This window comes from Haliotis cracherodii, unplaced genomic scaffold, assembly GCF_022045235.1.
Source record: "Haliotis cracherodii isolate W230 unplaced genomic scaffold, xgHalCrac1.p SCAF_15, whole genome shotgun sequence".
NCBI classification, from domain to species: domain Eukaryota; kingdom Metazoa; phylum Mollusca; class Gastropoda; order Lepetellida; family Haliotidae; genus Haliotis; species Haliotis cracherodii.
In genome coordinates, this window is record NW_027266270.1 from 17416466 (window position 1) to 17438252 (window position 21787).

The 21787-nt window shown below is 40.0% G+C and overlaps 1 protein-coding gene and 1 pseudogene across 1 annotated transcript; one reads left to right on the plus strand and one right to left on the minus strand.

Annotated features, from left to right (window-relative positions):
• The first annotated feature begins 236 nt into the window (after nucleotides 1-236).
• On the plus strand, nucleotides 237-3002 carry LOC139461555 (glycine N-acyltransferase-like protein 3; annotated as a pseudogene).
• Nucleotides 3003-9431: 6429 nt separating this feature from the next.
• Nucleotides 9432-20856, minus strand: LOC139461872 (glycine N-acyltransferase-like protein 3). The gene is made up of 5 exons (XM_071243355.1): nucleotides 20782-20856; nucleotides 20181-20297; nucleotides 17392-17494; nucleotides 10363-10480; nucleotides 9432-9834 (listed from the first exon to the last, which is right to left on the minus strand). The coding sequence occupies exons 1-5, from the start codon at nucleotides 20854-20856 to the stop codon at nucleotides 9432-9434; spliced, it is 816 nt and encodes a 271-aa protein (XP_071099456.1).
• Nucleotides 20857-21787: the final 931 nt, after the last annotated feature.

Genomic DNA, 21787 nt, shown 5'->3' on the forward strand with positions numbered 1-21787 from the left:
AAGTACAGATTCTAGTACTTTTTTGGGTTGAGTCCCGTGCAAGATTCGAACCCACACTTGCCAGAGTGAGGCACCTACTCGCCAGCACACTAAGTCAGTGATCTAACTCACTCAGCCACCGAGGTTTCCACGAAAATGAATGTCTGACAACTGGTAGTGTAGATCACGTACTTTGAGCACCCCCCTGACAAGTGTAAATGGGCACGGCTCCCATGGCCGAAAGCTATGAATACACAATGCCATTTAGAAAGTGGCTCAAAGTACGTGATCTAGACTACCAGTTGTTGGACTTTCATTTAGAAAGTATTCATAGCTATTATGCAGCCTGTCTTGCTCGTGACGGGGTGTAAGGAATTTATTCACCTGCTGAGAAATTTATTGCCCTCCAAGGCGGGATACATTGTATTTTATCAAGAAGATGTGCGCCAATCAGATCTCATCATTCTGACATGGAGGTATAAGTGCATGTATGTGTGTGTGAAAATGTACGTGTGAGATAAACTGTCATACAAACTCTGTACACAAGACCAAGGCCAGTACAAATCTCACCCGTTTCCACACATTCGTGTGTGTGTGTGTGTGCGCATGTGTGTATCCCAATGTGTATGTAGACACGTGTACATACATACAGTGAGTGAGTGAGGTAGGTTTTACGCCGCTTTTAGCAATATTCCAGCAATATCACGGCGGGGGACACCAGGAATGGGCTTCACACATTGTACCCATGTCGGGAAAAGAACCCTGGTCCACTAGGCTACCCGACCGCCCTATACATACAGTGAGTCGCCGGTCAAAGCTATAATGGAAGTTCTTGAATCGAAACTGGACATTTCAAGAAGATAATGTGCCATGTCATATTTATTGATTAACGCCGCACTCCGCAATGTTCCAGCTACATGGCGGCGGTCTGTAAATAATGACATGCATTAAGCAAATCCTGACAACCTTAGTCGCCTCTTTAACAAGTAATATTCGCCTCTTATGACAAGCATGGCTCACTGAAGAACAATTCTATAACCCGGATCTTCATGGAGGTAAGACAAGTATGGGTTGCTGAAAACCAATTTTTTACCCGTATGTTAACGGTGGTTGGTTGGTTGGTTGGTTGTTTAACGCCACACTCAGCAATATTCCAGTTATATGACGGCGGTCTGTAAATATTCGAGTCCGGACCAGACAATCCAGTGATTAATATCATGAGCATCGATCCACGCAGTTGGTATCGATGACATGCATCAACCAAGTCAGCGAGGCTGTCCACCCGATCCCGTTAGTCGCCTTTTACGACAAGCATAGTCACCTTTTATGACAAGTATGGGTTGCTGAAGACCTATGCTAATCCGGAATCTTCACGGGTCTCTTCACGGTGGCACGAGGCAGGAAAACGTGAGGTGTGGTGAAATTGGGTGGAGTATAGTATTAAGCTGCTGTTAAGCCTTCACACATTGTACCTACGTGGGGAAATGAACCTCGGGGTGATGAGCAAACGGTTTAACCACTAGGTTATCGCGATTAAGATTACTGCACTAATATATCGACGTGCATACACCCTACCTCTTACGTGTCATCCTTTCTTTCAATTTATCAGGCGTGGCCAGTGGGCTAGTGCCGGTTTTGACAGAAGCGATACAACTTCACCGAGTTCCCACCTTAACACTCTCTGACGCTGTCTACCTGAAAGTCACGCAAGATACACTGAAACTCAGGTACATTTGTACCATAGATATCTTAGGCTCCGTGCACTTACAATAACTTTTGCTACTTGCTTAATAGTGAGTGAGTGAGTGAGTGAGTGAGTTGGGTTTAATGCCGCTTTTAACAGTATTCCAGTTATATCACGGCGTGTCAGCTTAATGTGGGAGGAAAGCCCGAAGTGATGCAGGTCTCAGACGTTTACCACTTCGGTGAAACCCACGAGCACGGGTATAGTGCTGACAAACCTAGAATACAATCGGGGCGAACTGGTATTCGAACCCACAATCATAGGTTTCTGGCGTGCCCAAGGGACGCACCTCAACACAGCAAATTGTGGCCCCCTTAAACTTGTCCATGGTCGTATGAGAACTATTTGTTAAGATTTGAATACTTGAAAGCTTGGAATTGTCGTGGGAAGTAACACCAAGACTGATAAATAAAACTAGCATTATTTCATCGATGCATATGTTAGCCCAGACTGACAGAATGCCTCGTCTTTTTCTGACGTAGAAAATAACATGGCAGTATACCGTTTTTCATGACGTTTTTCCCGGTATCTTACATCGTGACAATTCGTCTTTTATTTGAAGACTCAAGAAATGTTGATATTCTGAGCTAATGATAACTACAAAATATGTGCTAGTAAAAAATACTCAGTTGTAAACGACCGTTTTTAAATGAAGGTGCAACAGGGTAAGGCTTTAGCTTGGCTCCATCTCAACATGTCACTAGCTGTCACAGTGTGCATTGGTCCCAGACCCAGACCGGAAGCGACAAAAGGAGAACAAAATATCGCCCATTCAACCGCACACAACTGGGGCTCTCGTGACCCGTTTTCACTATGATCAACAGTATATAAGGGAACTTCTTAAATTTTAGATATATTAGATATCTTGAATTTTTGTGATAATTATTCTTCGCAGGCCCGTTCATGAGGGCTGTACCCTCTCAAGCCTAGGGCAGATCAAGCAGCCCTGGTTAATTCGGTGTGGCCTCAACGCAGTGGAGATGTATCTGAAGCTTACATCAAGCACTTAATAACCACACTTCCTTCCACCTGTCTTTACAACCAGGAGGGGGAGCTGTTGGGATACGCCCTTACCTATCACTACGGGTGTCTGGAGGAGCACCGAGGGAAGGGGTACGGGAAGGTCGTCATGTCTCATCTCGCGCTCAATCATATACAGAAAAAGAAAGAGGTGTTTGTCATGATACAACGTGTAAATACGCCATCTATTAAGATGCATGAAGGTATCGGATTTGAGGTTATTCCAGATATGTCATTTGACTGCATATTTTGTGATTAGTAATGTGCAGATCTATGATCTTTCAACGTTTCTCAAACCTTACAGACTGTACATATTAGCATTTAAGATCGGGTGTAGTCAAGTAAAGATGTATTCAAGACATACTACAACAACAATACCTGGATTTTTTAAAGGAAAACACCTTGCAACAATGTAATTTTTGTGGAAGGAATTTTTTTAACAGTCTGAAGCATAATTATGTTTTTCAACAATTTTTGGGACCATTAATTTTTATTGATAAACCACAGCCCCTCCTCCCCACCTAACGGGCGAACCATTTGATTTCTTGTGGGGGTGTGGGTGTGGGGTGAAAAAACACAGCTCATAAATAATTTTGTGTAAATAAAGAGGTCGTATCATGCAAGTCACTTTGTTGTTTCCTTTGACATTATTTAAGACTCCACTTGTTCTCTTTGATATGATTGAAACAGTTGTTGACTGTGATATGACCATTAAACATCATTTACCCTTATCAGTAAAAAAACAAACAATATATACATATAAAAATATAGTTTATTGCAATAACCTAAACTGACGAGCAAAAGAATCGGTACCGATTACCATTATTTGATCCTGTATACAGGACCAATGTTGGACCATTCAAAAGACTCTTTTTTTCTCAGAAGGTTTTAAAGAGGGGAGGCGATGCCTGAAAATTTGGGTACTATTTGAAATAATATGAGGCCCAACCTTAGAAATGACGCACGTCATAGACATTTTTAGGGGGTGGGATCTCTGTGACTGAATCAATTTTTGAAGGATCGACTTGAATGCCATCTTTCCTGAAGATATGCCACAAATAGATGACTCGTTTTGTTGCAAGTTTACATTTGTTTGGCTTGAAAAATAGTATGATGTCATCTACATGCATTAAGATGTAACTCCAATTCATTTCTTTTAATGCCACTGAAACGGTTTGCTGAAATGACATGGGAACATTTTTGAGGCCGAAAGGGATTCCAATAAAAAACACCATCGCGGGTGATGTAGGCCATCATGTGCTTTGCATCTGGATGGCGAGGTACAAGCATAATCAAGCACACTAAAAGATTTGTCATGGCTGTCGCCTCTGGCATTTACAGCATCTTCAAAAAGTGGTAGAGGGAAAAATATAGGCTTGGCAACTGCATTGAGACGTCTATAATCTACGACAAAACAGTAAGAGCTATCACGTTTTTTAACCATGACAATTAGACACTCATTCAGAAGAACGGGGCTAAATGATATTGGCTTCTAACATTTCTTGCACTGATCTATTAAGAACATTCTTTCCTAATGGCTGCGTTTTGCCTATAAACAGGAAGTCTAATTGGTCTGGTGTCACCTGTTTCTATATTGTGATGATGTAAGTGAGTGTGACTTAATTCTGACAAATCTTAGGCAAAAACTGATCTTTGTGATTGGAGAAATGCATTTAACTGCATAGTGTACTTTCAGTATTGTCACTATTTTTAAAAACACTTTTAAAAGCTCCATGACGTTTAGGGTATTGTTATAGTGTAAACCACTTCAATAGGTTTCTTTAAAAGGTGTAAGTGACAGAGCAGGTCTCCGCACTGGGAACATTGGCCAATCAGTCCCGGTGTGCATTCTGTCACATGATTATTGTCAACATGTATCTTTACTATCGTTATTCCCCATCAACAATAAATATTGCTGTTGTCTTAAACATCACCCCTGAGTTTTGTCTTCTGTCGTCCACCCTGAACTACCAACCGAGGGCAAAACATGAACAGAACTAACGCAGTTTTCTGGACACTGTGTCCAGTGAGAAGGCTGTGTATGTAGCGCTTTTATTGGTTTGTAGTGATAAGAGGTCAGCCACTCTTAGGCTTGTCTCCCGTCTGTCACGTATGCCCCTAATGGACCATCAACGCGGTGTTTGTCATTCGGCTACAGCCAAAACTCCTTGAGACAAATTGGTCATGCATTGCTCCTTGATGGATCATACCAACGGCTTGTTCTCTCAGTTGTATCCTTATTCTCAGCATGCTATTTGTCACTGTCCAATGGTTTGGGTGTGAATGAACAGTACATAGTTCCTTTTCATCCATATATTTGTAGGCTGCCATGCTGCAAGTGCAGAAAAAGTTTCACCGACCAGTGAAGATCCGGGGTAGAAAAGGTCTTCAGCAACCCGTGCTTGCCGTAAAGGCGACTATGCTTGTCGAAAGTGGCGACTAACGAGATCGGGTGGTCAGGCTCGTTGGCTTGGATGATGCATGTCATCGTATTCCAACTGCGAAGATTGATGCTCATGATGACAATCACTTTATTGTCTGGTCCAGACTCGATTATTTACAGACCGCCCTCATATAGCTATAATATTGCTGAGTGCTGCGTTAAACAACAAACAAACAAACCATCCCTTCACTTCTACTATTCTATACCTGAACATCCAGGGTAGAATAGGTCTTCAGCTACCCATACTTATCTTTAGCCGTCCAGATTAACAATAACATTTTTTAAAAACAAAACTAGTAATATGTAAAGAAACATTTTAGAATTGATCTTCACTTTGTGTGAGTTCATAGGAGTATGAACCTTCATAGAGTGAGGGCCAAACTGTATGAACGTCGGAGCTTGCGATCTATAAAGAACTACCTCAGTAAGTCAGTCACAATGACAGCGCGTCGTAATACATTTCCATCAAGTACAAGACGTCAAAATGGCAGACATGATAAACGTGACGGGAGAGATTTCCGAAGTTGTTAATGAACGTGTGGCGGTTACATGTGTACGTCATTATTGATCAACTGGCAGATCATTAAAAGGTGAATAAAGATGCGTCAAACAGACACTAAGGTAAATTCATAGATTGTTGGAGACGGTCAATGTCAGCCTTGGCACGGATCGAGTCGACACTACGATAGTTTAGATGTGCATTTCATCGTTTGTTCATTAGGATAGGCCGTAGCGAGGATATTCGTGAACAATCATGCAGTCACGCTCTCTGACATTTCTCAATGTATACTGAAATGCTGAGACCAAGAATAAAGGTTCTAAATGATCAGAAAGAACGCTTATGTGTGTTTTCGTGCTAGGGAATTCCCAGGGGTTTCCCCAGGAATGTGGAAGTAGTCCGTCAGTGTTTACGTCATTTAAAGAACATGGTCTCGTGAAAAACGTCACTTATGAACGTCAATTTCACGGTCATGTGACCGACCTCTCGTCCAATGAAAAAGCCGTATATCGAGAAAACTTCAAATTAAAAAATTATACACTTATGAACGTCAATTTCACGGTCATGTGACCGACCTCTCGTCCAATGAAAAAGCCGTATATTGTGTAAACTTCAAATTAAAAAATTATACTATTATGAAAACAAAACTAGGAATATGGTTTCATAGCAATCACTTCCTGAAACATTGGATATTATTTTCAAGGAACAAGGGGTATTAAGTTGACACAATCATAGTGGTATATATGATACTGTTGACATTGATATATCTACAGTTTTAAGTTATGAGTATATTTTTAATAATAAATCTTTTGACAGTAATAACTCTATTGCTGTAATACATTTTATAATGAAGTAGATCAATGGTAACATGCAGATATTGTTAAAATTGAAACCTACAACGTTCTGAGTGCGTTTGTTAGAGGTTACTTTTATTTCGTATGTATTTCGTAATATTGATTTACTGAATGTTGTTACAGAAACGAAACATATAAATCAATCGCATGAAATGCTAATGCTGTTTTTTCCCGATGTTAAGAGACACTTTAAAATCTTTTCCAAATGTTGAAATTAAAATTGATAGAACTTGATAGGGAAAACTGGTTTAATGGACTTTGGAATGACTGTGGCCTTACAAAAGGTACTAAGCTTAGTACGTGTAGATTGTTTAAAAATACACTGAATGTTTCATTTTATGTACGTCATATTCTGGATAGACAACGATGAAGCACTTTAGCTAAACTTCGCTGTGGAACTTTACCCTTAGAATTAGAAAGAGGTCGTTATACACGCCCGAAAACCCCTGTTTCTGAACGCGTCTGTAAATTATGTAATGGCCAAACTGTTGAAGATGAAGTTCACTTTTTGGTAACGTGTGACTATTATAGAGATCTAAGACTCAAACTTTGGCAGAAAGTATCCTTTATTAACCCCTCGTTTATTACCATGTCTCCTGCAGACCAAACCGTATTCTTAATGCAGAGCGACGGTCTGGTTAAACCATTTGCAGCTAATCTTCTCAATGATTCAGAGAAGAAAATATAATATAAAATAATAAATTGGGTAGTTGTATACATGAGATAATTCCTATAATTTTCACTGTTGTTTTGCCGTGTTCTATGGTCGTTGTATGGAGTGAGTGAGTGAGTTGGGTTTAACGCCACTTTTAACATTATTCCAGTTATATCACGGCGTGTCAGCTTAATGTGGGAGGAAAGCCCGAAGTGATGCAGGTCTCAGACGTTTACCACTTCGGTGAAACCCACGAGCACGGGTATGGTGCTGACAAACCTAGAAACATAATCGGGGCGAACCGGGATTCGAACCCACAATCATAGGTTTCTCGCGTGTCCAGGGACGCAACTCTGCACAGCGAATCGCGGCGCCTTAGACGACTGGGCCACCCGTGCCCCCCGTTGTATGGAGGTGCTGCGAGTTGTGATGAGTGACTGGCCCTTAAGGTTGTGCTGTATTGTCGGGTTTAATTGTATCTGTATGTGTATTGTTCAGTTGTATATGTGACAGTGGAATGTTACTTTGTTAGTGTCTTTGTATGTGGTTGATGCTACCTTTTTTGTGGAAGTGATAAAGGATGTGGTTGTGAGTGAGGGCGTGGTTGATAATGTAGAAAAGGGAGTTGGTATGGATGCGGGAAGGGGTACAGGTGAGGGTATGTTTGAGAAATAGGGTGTGCGTGAGCATACTGTGTGACAGTGTGGGTGAGGGTTTGGATGTAATCGAGGTGTTGTCAGCTAGGGTTTGGATTTATTTGAATGAGCGGGTGTGTTTGAACGGTTTGAATATGGTGCTGTGAGTGAAGGACAGGATGTGAGAATGGATGTGGTTGTGAGTATATAGGATGCTTGTACGGGGGATATTATGTTTTCATGAGTCTTTTAGTGTCTCGTAGGCCATTTTGGCTGGCCGCTGAGTTTTTACATTCTTGCTATGTCATTTCATATGTAAAGCAGGTATAATAAAATATTCTTCTTCTCCTCTTATTATTATCTCTTCATATCTGCGCACCTGGTGCAACCTTTAGACACCAATGTTCTGACAATCAAGCGAAGAAATGCCAACGTAAAACAAATTATTTTGTCCACGCTTGTGTATATATGACGATTTTCGTTCAGGTATACACTTACTTTTAATAAAAAAAGATGACAGCTTTCAAATGAACCTCTTTATTATTTATACATATTTTCCATAATTAATATATCATATAAAGGAAATATGTATATGGTGAAGTGAGCTTCATTAACTTGACATCTTACAGGAATTTCTATGTTCACATAAACAGCAGATTGTCAAAAATATTATCATTATGGCATTTTAAATAATATTTAATGCGGGATTATATCGGCGATAGTGGGTAAACTGGTACTGTTTGTTAATTTGGGGATTATATATTTATTGCAATTTTATGCCAAGATATGATAATGCGTTTATACATTTTAATAAGCAGTGGTTCTCTTTCAAATTTGCCGAGGACCATGTAAACTGGTATTGAGTAACAAAAACAAGCTGCATTTTCCGAACCACACATTAATATCGGTGCAATCTGGATTAAACATGTGCGTCTTATGACATTATATGGGTACTTGCATCAATGGGTAGGTATGCCACACAATTTCGTTGGGCCATGCTGATCCCGAGTCTGGATCCAAGTTATCTTGTAAAGATATGCTACAATAACCGTGACAGTAAGGAGTATGACAAACATCTTAACACATCAAAGTGATGGTATCCCCAGCTATCCATAAAGCTTTTATGTCTGCATGTGGAACCGTAGAACCATTGCAAACAAAGGGAACAACACGCACATGGAAATAGCTTTTCAGGTTTATTATTATTACTATTTTATATTTTTTCTAAAAGGTTTTTCATCACATGTACAAGCCACGATTTCTGAAACAACCCTTACATACCTACGTGGCTAGATGTAACTAGGACTTTGTCTATTAGAAAGTAAAAAAACTGTTTTATTGTCAACAGTTGCTTCTTGGTTAAATTCAAAGCATCTGGATAAGTATTCACAGACAATTAACAAAAATGCCTTCCACAAAAATTACATTGTTGCAAGGTGTATTCCTTTAAAAATCCAGGCTAATAGTTAAAAAAGGATATATGGTTTTGTAGATGTTGTATGTCTTGAATATGTCTTTACTTGACTACGCATGATCTTGAATGCTCATACGTACAGTCTGTAAGGTTTGAGAAACATTGAAAGATCATAGATCTGCACATTACTAATCACAAAATATCCAGACAAATGACATATCTGGAATAACCTCAAATCCAATACCTTCATGCATCTTAATGGACTGCGTGTTTACACGTTGAATCATGACAAACACCTCTTTCTTTTTCTGTAGATGTTTAAGTGCAAGATGAGACATGACGACCTTCCCGTACCCCTTCCCTCGGTGCTCCTCCAGCACGTGCAGCACCCCCAGACACCCGTAGTGATAGGTAAGGGCGTATCCCAACAGCTCCCCCTCCTGGTTGTAAAGACAGGTGGAAGGAAGTGAGGTTATTAAGTGCTTGATGTAGGCTTCAGATACATCACCATTGCGTAAGTCCCACACTGAATCAGCCAGGGCTGCTTGATCTGCCCCTAGGCTTGAGAGGGTACAGCCTTCAGGAACGGACCTGCGAAGAATAATTATCACAAAAATTCAAAATATCCAAATACATCTAAAATGTAAGAAATTCCCTCATATACTGTTGACCATTTATATCTGTAAAGCATCATAGTGAATACAGGGGCCCCAGTTGTGTAAGGCGCCGCAATTAGCTGTGCAGAGTTGCGTCCCTTGGGCACGCCAGAAACCTATGATTGTGGGTTCGAATCCCAGTTCGCCCTGATTATGATTCTAGGTCTGCAGCACCATACATCTGCTCGTGGGTGAACGTCTGAGATCTGCATCACTTCGGGCTTTCCTCCACATCAAGCTGACAAGCCGCGATTTAACTGGAATACAGTTAAAAGCGGTATTAAACTCAACTCATTCACTCATAATCAAGACAAGTGCATCATTTACTTTGACACACTTCGTAATGAATTCCACAATATGTCATGTTTGTCGACATGATGTTTGAATAGTTCTCGTTGTTAAACTAGTACACAAAGATTATTGTAAGTGAACGGGGCCTAAGAGAACTATGGTATAAATGTACCTGAGTTTCAGTGTATCTTGCGTGACTTTCAGGTAGACAGCGTCAGTGTGTGTACAGGTGGGAACTCGGTGAAGTTGAATCACTTCTGTCAAAACCGGCACTAGCCCACTGGCCACGCCTGATAAATTGAAAGAAAGGATTACATGTAGGAGGTAGGGTGTATGCACAATGCAAAATAAGTGCAATAATCTTAATCGTGACGTTAAACCCCATTTCATCTCAGCGGGTAGCCTAGTGGTTAAAGCGGTTGCTCGTCACACCGAAGACCCGGGTTCAATTCCCCACATGGGTACAATGTGTGAAGCCCATTTCTGGTGTCCCCCGACGTGATATTGCTGGAATATTGCTAAAAGCCGCGTAAAGCCATACTCACGCCAATTACTTCACACCTCACGTTTTCCTGAAGATCAGGGTAAAAATTGATCTTCAGCAACCCATACTTCTCTTACTCCCATGAAGATCCGGGTTATAGAATTGTCCCATGCTTGTCATAAGCTTTTTGAAAGAGGCGACTAACGAGATTGGGTTGTCAGGATTGCTGACTTGCTTAATGCATGTCATTGTATCCCAATTGCATAGATCGATGCTCATAATGTCAATCACTGGATTGTCTGGCCCAGACCCAATTATTTACAGACCGCCGTCATATAGCTGGAATATATTGCTGAGTGCGGCGTTAAACAACAAACATGACATGTAATATTATCTTCTTGAAATGTCCGCACTGTAAATAAATCCTTAAAAATTAAAGTTTATTTTACGCGTTTTGCGCTGTTAATTTACTCAGTTACCACCGTTTTTGTTTTTAAAGTTAATTTACTGTTGGTTTAACATGTTCATTATGTGGGTTACGGTAAATACAACGTAAAGGGGACGTTTTACGTAACATTATGGGATAGCCTCTACCAACCTGGCAGCACGTTTTGGCGTCGTCGAAGTGTGAAAGAATCAAAATCAGTTCCATTTGCCCTTTTCGAGTACAGGTACCGACTTAAATGTTTACACAAATAATGTAGGGATATGACAATGATTTGCTTGTTCCCTCATCTTGTCTTCATATTGTAATTAGCGGCAGTTTTAAGCGTTTTTTCTCAAATGAATGTACACAGTTTCTGCTGCAAAACATGTTGATTTTCAACATCATCTTTAAAGAAGTATGTGGATCATTACATAATTCAAAGAATGCTGCCAATATTTCATTTTCATGTTGCCATGGTTATTGTGACGGCACGTTTTCCACATACATAGCCTTTAAATCACACATAATCAGAGATCACAAAACTCAACATTCAAGACTCAAATATCACTTTTTGACACATTACCCAGTATTGATACTTGCTTTTGAAGCCTTTTCAGGCTTGGGACCATGTGGTTTGAAAGTAAATATTCCTATTTTAAGCAGTGTGTAAGGAAATTACAAAATTACGAGCACATTGATATGACTCCTGCATCAAGGCATCAGTTGTTTCACTGCTACCTCTCTACAGACTCATTATTACCAAACAGCACCAAACTTGACGATGTAGGTCCATTTAATCCTACTATTTATAGTGACGATGTATGCAAAGAAGCTGTGTCTAGAAACATGAGTACATGGACAACAATAGTAGTATGGTGTTGATTACATCTGAAAATGAAAAAGGCAAGTTACGAGTCATTCTCATCAAAGACAATATCCCATATTTCCTTTTAAACCCAATACCTGTTCCTACAATGGGTTTGCATACTTTTGTTACTGAAAGTGATGATACTCCGTGTCTGAGTGTGTTTAAACTTTTGTAACCTTTCCTGATATCAGTTTATAAAGTTAATGAAAACACTTATTTTTCTCTTAAACATTCAATCCCTTTTATTAGAGATGGAGAATGTGAGAGTCACCCCCGGCAGAGACACCTCTGCCTGAGTCACGACAGCTTTTGAGGGACAACATACAAGGGTTTATACCCAATCTTGATGCAACAGTTCTCCAAAATCTAATGATGAGTCTGGAGAAGCTTGGAGTAGAGTGCCTTGCTGATGTGACTTCCGTTGAAGAAAGTGACCTGGATGATATTTTGACACCTATTGCAACCAGAAGGATAATGAGACACAGTCGCCAGTCATCACCTTCACCAGGTGGGGTGTCACAATTTTAGAATTACTTTTGTATGTTGGTTTGCAGATTGTTAGGAATAAGAAAGTAAGAAATTGCAAATATTAATCTGGTATTGCCGTCAAAATGTACATTCTACATTTGAGTGGAACTGATAACCTTTATGGCACATGTTACTGACACTACATCAGCTGTCTATAGTGTTATGTTTATGAACTCATTGATCTGAGCAAAGGCTTTTATGCAATGCTACTTTATGTTCGGTAAGTCTTGTCTCTTTGGGGCACAATAAAGTTGAGCTTTGGTGCATTCATTAGTTTAACACTGATTAAGGTATTATTCAAGTAAAAAATGGAATTAATTTGATCCCCTTTCCTTTGATCATACTTTAGATCATGTAGATAGCAACTACTGTATTTGTCGATTTTATTTGCAGTATTGTGTGCACCCGGATTCGATAGATCAAATTTTTCCTCAATCAATACAAGTCAAAACACAACACAACTGCCAGGAACAAGTTTCTGTAGCTCATCAACTTTTTTCTGTTCACTCAGGCCTGAGTTGTCAAGCTATTTCATCCCCTTCCACGTTTGTAAGTCTTACAGATAGTTACAGCACACAGTCACCAGGCGTAATGGCACCTCCACATAGCAGTGCATCATCATCAACTGGCTCATCACCACCCCGAAGTCCCATCCTTATTGAATTCAGAAATAGAGATCCAAAATAGGCATCTAAGTTTCAGATACAATGGGACCGTCTACCCAGGGACATTTCAGCATGTTTAAAGAACAATCAGCATTCAACAGGACGTATCAGAGTGCGTTTTGTCAGAGATGTCATGGATCAAGTCCCTGAAATAACCCATCGTCCAACAAAGAAACAGCTTGGTGCCATTGTTGAGAGAGTTGTGGACATGTATCTTGAAAGCCTTGAAGATAAGATAAAGAATGTTGTTGTAGGGACAGGGTATGACTCACTTGGGATGCAGTTTGTCAACCGAAATGACAATTTAAACAGGAATTCTCAAAGCCTTTGTCTCTCCAAGACTAGTAAAAGGAAATCGTCAGGTTCAGACACTGATCAAAGTGAAGGGACTTCAAATGACAAACAGATGAATTCTCCAAAGGGTGCATATGGATGCGTTAACTGGTCACCTCCTGTAACAGATATGAAATCTGCTGAAAGAGTTAGAGAGGATCTACAACTCATGTACAACGAGGAACCTGGCAGTTGGTCATGGGATACCAATGAGGGACATTACCTACAGTATCCTCTGCAGAGAACAACCATCAATGAAGGTAGACCTGTCACTGAGTTAATGGACATGTTGCCCTTTCTATTTGAAGTTAGAGGCATGTTTGTTCATGTCAATGAACTTTTGGGGGTTAATGTAAAGGATGCCATATACAATGTCTTTTTGGATAAGGCTCCCCGTTTAAAATGTGTTTTTTTTTTCCGGAGAGCATTTTCATCCACAAAGGACAGAGCAGAAGCGTTGTTTCAAGAAGCTGACCGTCGGAGCAAGATGGACAATGTGAAAGCCTAGCTAATTCATGTGATCCTGTGTGTAGGAAACTACTGTGCTGTTGACGAAAACGCACTCTTTGAAGTATATTATGTAAGTTTAAAGTTTCTTTACTTATAAATATTTAGCTCACTAAATATTTTCCTAAACACCATTTACGTTTCTCCTTGACCAGATAATCCTACTTAGGTAAAACGATGCAAAACGACAATGGCATTTTACATTTAGATTTGAAAATTGCATTTGAATTAAGAGTTTATCTGAGGATATAATAATAAAAAAACCGAATCCAAATTAAATTGAGCTTTGCATCTTAAAATTGAAATACCATTGAAATATCAAATATACTCCGATTACATTACCAATTACATGTAGTATTTTACAACATTTATAACCATCACATGATTAACCAGCCACACTGTCCTCAATTACAAGTTTATGAGTCCACTGCATATAACATTCAGTAATGGTGCTGGGAAACGACAGCCTGTGCTGTGCTAATTCTTCTGAGTCTACTATGAACTCTACCAGCCCTAACTTTTCTCTAGGCATATTGTCAGTGCATCGTAGTGTTTGAGCTGAACTCATTGAATGAGCAAACGTTTCTATACTGATGCTTTGGACCAGTCCCTAACACTGTCTCAACAGTACTTATATTTCTACATGTTAACTTGGTACAAAACATACACGATATAACTTGGTTAATATTAACTTGGTACAAAACATACACGATATAACTTGGTTGATATTAACTTGGTATATAACATACGAGATATAACTTGGTTAATATTAACTTGGTACAAAACATACACAATATAACCTGGTTCATATTAACTTGGTACAAAACATACACAATATAACCTGGTTCATATTAACTTGGTACAAAACATACACGATATAACCTGGTTAATATTAACTTGGTACAGGACATACACGATATAACTTGGTTAATATTAACTTGGTACAAAACATACACGATATAACTTGGTACAAAACATACACGATATAACTTGGTTAATATTAATTTGGTACAAAACATACACGATATAACTTGGTTGATATTAACTTGGTACAAAACATACACGATATAACCTGGTTAATATTAACTTGGTACAAAACATACACGATATAACTTGGTTAATATTAACTTGGTACAAAACATACACGATATAACTTGGTACAAAACATGCAAGATGGCCATACTGATATGAAACATGAAACAAGCTATTGTAGCTATGACTGACATAATGTTTTATGTCACTGCATGGCACGACTAACAAGGAGGAAACTGAGACGGCTTGTCTCAAGGCTTATCCACAGCCTGCAGTTTATGGTAAACTTGTATTGTGATTAAGTTCACAATAACATTTTGTATAATAGTAGCTGTGGATCTTTCTAATGTATGATGAGTGAGTGAGTGAGTGAGTATGGTTTTACGCCGTTTTTAGCAATATTCCAGCAACATCACGACGGGGGACACCAGAAATGGGCTTCACACATTGTACCCATGTCGGGAATCTAACCCGGGTCTTCGGCGTGACGAGCGAACGCTTTAACCACTAGGCTGCCCGACCGCCCCCTAATGTATGATGAAATCAATTTGCTTCAACATGTTAGGTTATGACTCATTTTTTAAAGAAAACGTGTGTGCAGTGTGTGACAAGGTGTACAATTAACGAAACATATTTAAAACATCCAGTATATAAATTTCCTATCTTTAGTTAAAGTAATATGTTGAAAAGAAACTATTTTTATCACTTGAAGAATAATTCAATCCGTGTGTTGTTTTAGGTCCAACTATTCTGATGGTACAAGCTACTACCACTTCCTTGATTGGATTGTTGTGACTGGTCGGATATCTAGTTTTGGCCTAGCTGTGACCGTGTTGTTTGCTTCCTACCATGTCTTCAACATAGAGTACCCAGCCAAAGCAGGACCAGTACTGGAGTTCATTCAGGGGCAGGGGCAGGGTCAGGGATCAACGCCGTGAGATTGTAGGTGTCGACATTAAGCATGAAACTCGAGGGGTCCTTGTCACAGCCCTAATAGTGAAAGGTAAAGATTTAGGGGGACCCCAGATACAAATATCTTCGACCCACCTTAAGTTCGAACACTAGGCTAAATGAAGCTAGTCAGCTACTCGTTTCGAAAGTCCCAGTTGGCTGAAACAGGTGTGGGAAAATTATAGTGTTACACCCTAAACTATAAGGGTATACCTGAAAATTGAATGACACTTTAATTTTAAGTATAGTTTAGTGATGGCTTTGTACAATTTTAAGAATTGTATGAACCATTGGGGTTTAATGAACCCATTAGTCAATGAGGGTTTGGTATACTAGGGTCGTAAGTTGCTGTCATGGAACCAATGGTTTGGCTGGTCTTTGATAAAGCTGGAATATTGCTGACTGTGGTGGAATTAAACAGTAATTATTCCCTCACTCTGAAATGATACACAAGTTTATGAATAAACAACCCAAAACTATTTTCCTCAAGAATAACATGGAAAGTTTCATTTTTCATATTTTAAATTTTCAGGTGCTTTGTTGGAATTAACCCAGACAGGTTGCAAAACAAAACAGAAGAAGCGCACATCAGGTGTCAGTGCCAAAGGCTTGAAGCTGATAAATGATCTTTCACGGTATGAATGGACGCCATAGAACTTCCAATAGAGTGATGTCAGAGATGTTTCATAATCTTGCAGCACTGAATGAAGCTAGTCAAGGGTAGTGATGGACAGTAACCTGCCTTAAAGAAGGGATGTATTTTCAGGAAAAAATAATTTTATGTTTTCAGACCTAATGTTCCAGTTGTTTCCAATTTTAAAAGTTTAATAATTTATTTTGAATTTCCCTTCATATTACTATTGTTGCTTGCTAACACATTACTAGCAAAATGAAATGTTTCTATCATGTGACGAACATCAAGGTGATAAAAACACCTGGAAATGTATTATGAGTGAAGCAATGTTTTGAAAATGCTGCATTCCATGTATCTACACGACACGAAGATAAATGTTTGCTTGGCAGAGTTCAGGTAAGAAAGTGTCAGTTGAAATTTGTAGGAGAAATACCATAATGTTTAGAACAATGTTCTAGTCATGGCAGTTGGCATGAATCAATAAGTATTTTATAACAAGTAAGGAATATTCCTGGAGAGGTTGTTGGTGAGTTGACTATTAAAGATGAAGATGAGCCTTAAGCTAAACTACTTTGGAGCATTGGTGAATCAGTTTATATATACGTACAAACAGAGGATGAGATTTGTACTGGCCTTAGTCTTGTATGACAATTTTTCTCACACATACATTCACACACACACACATATACATGCACATATATATGTACGCCCATGAGGACATTCCCATAAGTTAATACATGCATTGTACCCACGATATGGTTATTTGCCTCACATTCAAACCGTTTCCCCTTTGACCAGTCCAGGTTGTGTAGAAGGCCCCTCAGTGCATCGTTGTCAGTGGCGTACAGGTTCACAATCGGCTCAAGATACTTCAACTGTCAGGGGGAATATGTTTGTCAATTGCGTGGACCGCTACATGTTGCAAGTCATTTATCCGATGGAAATATCAGTATCTGTGTCACATGCGGGTTTATTTTGTAGTGGAAAGTACAAAAACTGTTGCATTGTAAAAATAACAGCTCCAAGAAGAACTCCGGGAGAGCAATTTGTAAAATGAACAAATGATTAATTCTGTAATTCAGATCAATTTTTATATTCATAAAAATGACTAAGAAATGCTATTATCATTTTTTCGTCTGCAAAGTGACAAAAAACAATATTCCCCAAATTCGATCTACACAGACTTATCCTTAATACTATGTACTATGGATTTCGTGATATATACAGGTTATGCATTTTTGGAAATATAGCTCAAATAGGTTTCAGAATTGTATTTTGGGGAAGAAATGACAGACAGATAGCAAGAAATGTCAGAACTGAAAGTGCATCATCGTGTTGTTTGATATATATTCACGCGTTAATGAGTCACGTAGCACCACCGCGTGTATTTTCCAAGGTAATTATGGTGTTTTTTCAAATATTTCCACACAAGTGCCCGTTTTGTTCATCAGTTTCGGATAAATATTTCTCTCTACTAATGAAATGTAAAGTAAAATGAGACACGAACACGTGCCCGCTTTAACGGGGAGTTGGCGATTGGCGATAACTGGTCGCTCTACTTTAAAACCGAAGAAAGGAGGTATGCCAACAAAAGAAGTCACAAAAAGAGAAAGAAAGACGAAACACCAAGGAAATTGCTCACGATATATTTACAAAAATATATATTTTTATTCCTCCATAGGAAAGTTGACCGCCTCCGTGGCCTAGTGGTAGAGCGTCCGCCCGGAGAGCGGAAGGTCCAGGGTTCGATCCCCAGCCGCGTCATACCAAAAGACGTTAAAAGATGGAACTTGTTGTTACCCTGTCTGGCGCTCGGCATTAAGGGGCTAAAACAAGGACTGGTCGGCTCGGAGTCAGTATACTGTGTCTGAGTGGGGTATTCATGTTAAACTGCAGCATGGTATCTCAGTGGGCTAGCACTATAAATCGGCATCAGTCCGGAGTACAAGAAGCCACACACAGACACATACGTGCATGCACGTCGCTATATAAGTGCAATTGCAATAATCTTAGACGCGACGTTAAACCCAATTTCACTTCACCTCACCTCCATAGGAGAGTTACAAGGTATAATATTAAAGATAATTACATGAAAATAATTACATTGTCAGGGAATACCACTGTGGTAACGGATTTTCTCAGTAAATTCCGTCCATCTATTGAGTCCTCGGATTACAGCTCGTGAGTAAGAGCGACTGATATCTGGATCAGTATCCAAAGGTGGCTTACAGGACAGCAAACAAACTACAAGATCATAGTCTGATTTACTGTGGAGTTCAACGCTGATGTCAACGGGACCCATGCACACAATGTCACACCATAAGTTCACACAGTGGCACAGTACGTGAGTCAGTAAGTCATGGTAGTTAATACCACAATGTGTACAGGTACCATGTAATTTCCCCGGTCTCCACATCGCACACATGTGGACAACAAAACAGGCAGCTGCCTTTAGCTCAGGATACTCTCCAGCTATCCTCCACGCCATGTGTGGGGTCACATCCGGATGAAGACCCTCAAAGTGCACAGTGTCAGGGTCTGATGAAAGTCTTTCCCGCCATGCTCGTGCTGCAAAAGTATTCACGGCTTCTTTGACTGTTTTTTTCCATATCTTCCGTTCCAGGGATGTACCGGAACTAAGAAATGCCTCCAGGAGGATGCGACATATGTCTGGGACATAGCCCATACTTGTGTGGATGAACACTTGTGTATATACATGGAGATACGAGTCATAAATACCTTCTTAGAAAGCAGGGGCGGTCGGGTAGCCTAGTGGTTAAAGCGTTCGCTCGTCACGCTGAAGACCCGGGTTCGATTCCCGACATGGGTACAATGTGTGAAGCCCATTTCTGGTGTCCCCCGCCGTGATATTGCTGGAATATTGCTAAAGCGGCGTAAAACCATACTCACTCACTCACTCACTCTTGGAAAGCAGATGATTAGAACAATTACAGAGGTGGCCAAGAAAGAGTAGTTTCTTGATGCTGATAAATGATTCTATGGGGAGCCAGCCGAGAAGAGCATTAACTATGTCAGACCTAGTATGACGTGGAAGTCCCTGTGCCATTTTGACAATGGACCTCTGTGCTCTTTCTAAAGCCAGAATTTCTGCCTTGGAAATCATCGACAAGAGTTCACACCCAAACACAGGCTTTGGGATACAAATTGCCTTAATAAGTTTTGAGCTTGTCATGGTGTTTAGAGCGCGTTCATGCAGTCCCGATTTGACGAGTGCCATGGCTGATGCTTTCATCTTCGAGCAGCTCTCCAGAGTTCTCTCCCATGAGTTAAATTCAGAGTTCAATATAATACCAACGTGCTTAAGCTCATTTGTCACTGGGATATCAAGCCAGAATATCCAGAATTTCTGCCTTGGAAATCATCGACAAGAGTTCACCCCAAAGATAGCCTTTGGGATACAAATTGCCAAATAAGTTTTGAGCTGGTCATGGGGTTTAGAGCGCGGAAGCCAGGGATAATCACATTTGACCTTATTTCAATTTACGAAATAAAATTCATGTCATGCCTACACAAACTAATGCACAGACATGCGTAAGATACCTTTATATCATTTGGCTTCGCCCGAACAACCATAGCTCTGCAATCCGGCCATCTGTCAACAACGAACTCGTAATCACTTATACGATGTTCCAGCGTGGCTTCTATTTCCCCCACGATCTGAAATGAGAAACACCACAATATTCTCAAGTCATCGACCTCTGGTTAGGCGATCCATAATTCTGTATGTTTTTCCTCATCTCTTAGCTCAACCAGCAAAAGAGCGAGAGTAACAAAAGGGAGGGAGAGAGAGAGAGGCAGAGAGGGAGAGAGAGAGAGGGGGGGAGAGAGAGAGAGAGAGGGAGAGGGGGAGAGAGAGAGAGAGAGGGAGGGAGAGAGAGAGAGAGAGAGAGAGGGAGGGAGAGAGAGAGAGAGGGAGGGAGAGAGAGAGAGGGAGGGAGAGAAGGAGAGAGAGAGAGAGAGTAAAAATACAGACAGCCTTAACTCGTCCTCGGTATTGACCCACCGGTATTTCATGAGGGCCTATCCATGTCACAATCTAGATATCTGGGACAGTTACCAGTCGGATTCTATACGGAAGACATATAATTCCTAGCTCTACTGGTCTGCGATCAGGTGAGGTGAGGTAAGAAAACAACGCTACCTTGACCCACGTGTGACTTGTCTTCAGTTTCTCCATCATCTGTACCAGCTGAGCGTCTTTGAGTCGGTCCGCCATGTTGGTTGACGTTCGCAGGGCGTGTGATTGCGGGGTTACTCAGTATAACGCGCACATCGGGCGTGTTTTTGTGTGTATTTGCACATAGAGTTATCGCTGTTGTCAATGGCCATGCACACAGGCTCACAGACTGTGCATTACACCAAGTGCAACGGGGGAGCGGTTGTCAAAGAATTTATCTAGCAGACATTCATTCCTCTAGATCCAGAATATATACCGGCAGTATCACCGAGATAGCAAAACTCGTAGCAGACGACGTAATATAACGAACCGAGGTATTGTAAGTTGTGAAAATATAGAAATGTTAACAAATAAAACATCGAAAATAACAACATCTTTCATTAGACACTGTTCATATATATATACGTATAGTCACTGTGCATATTGATCCAACATCTATTCTATAGTTTCGATTACATAGTTTTTGTGACACACGTTTTGTCCTCTCCACTTGAAATAGAATAACGAAATATCGTGCTTATTGATTAACGAATATAGTTGCATGTATACTAATACTTATAGGGTGAAAACAAGCCATTCCGCGATAATACATATTACTATGAATAATGACACAAAATGCAAAGTGCGCTTTTCAAGAAATATCCATTTTCCTTGAGATACATATTATCATTGAGTTTTGATCACCATCCGGGTTAGATTCGACAATCAGGTGTTTATATTGAGGCTATGTTTAGCAGCGACAGTAACAAAACATACGTGCTGATGATTTTTTAAAGCGCTATTGACCAAGTTCACTGCTAAATATGTCCCGACTGTTGATTCATACACGCATTATAACCACGTTATCAAAACTTAATGGACATTTTTCGCTATTAAAATGGATATTTCTTCAAAAGCTCACTTTGCAATTTTTGTCATTGCTCTAAGTAATATTACTTATGGGCGGAATAGTATTTGCACACTTGCAGCT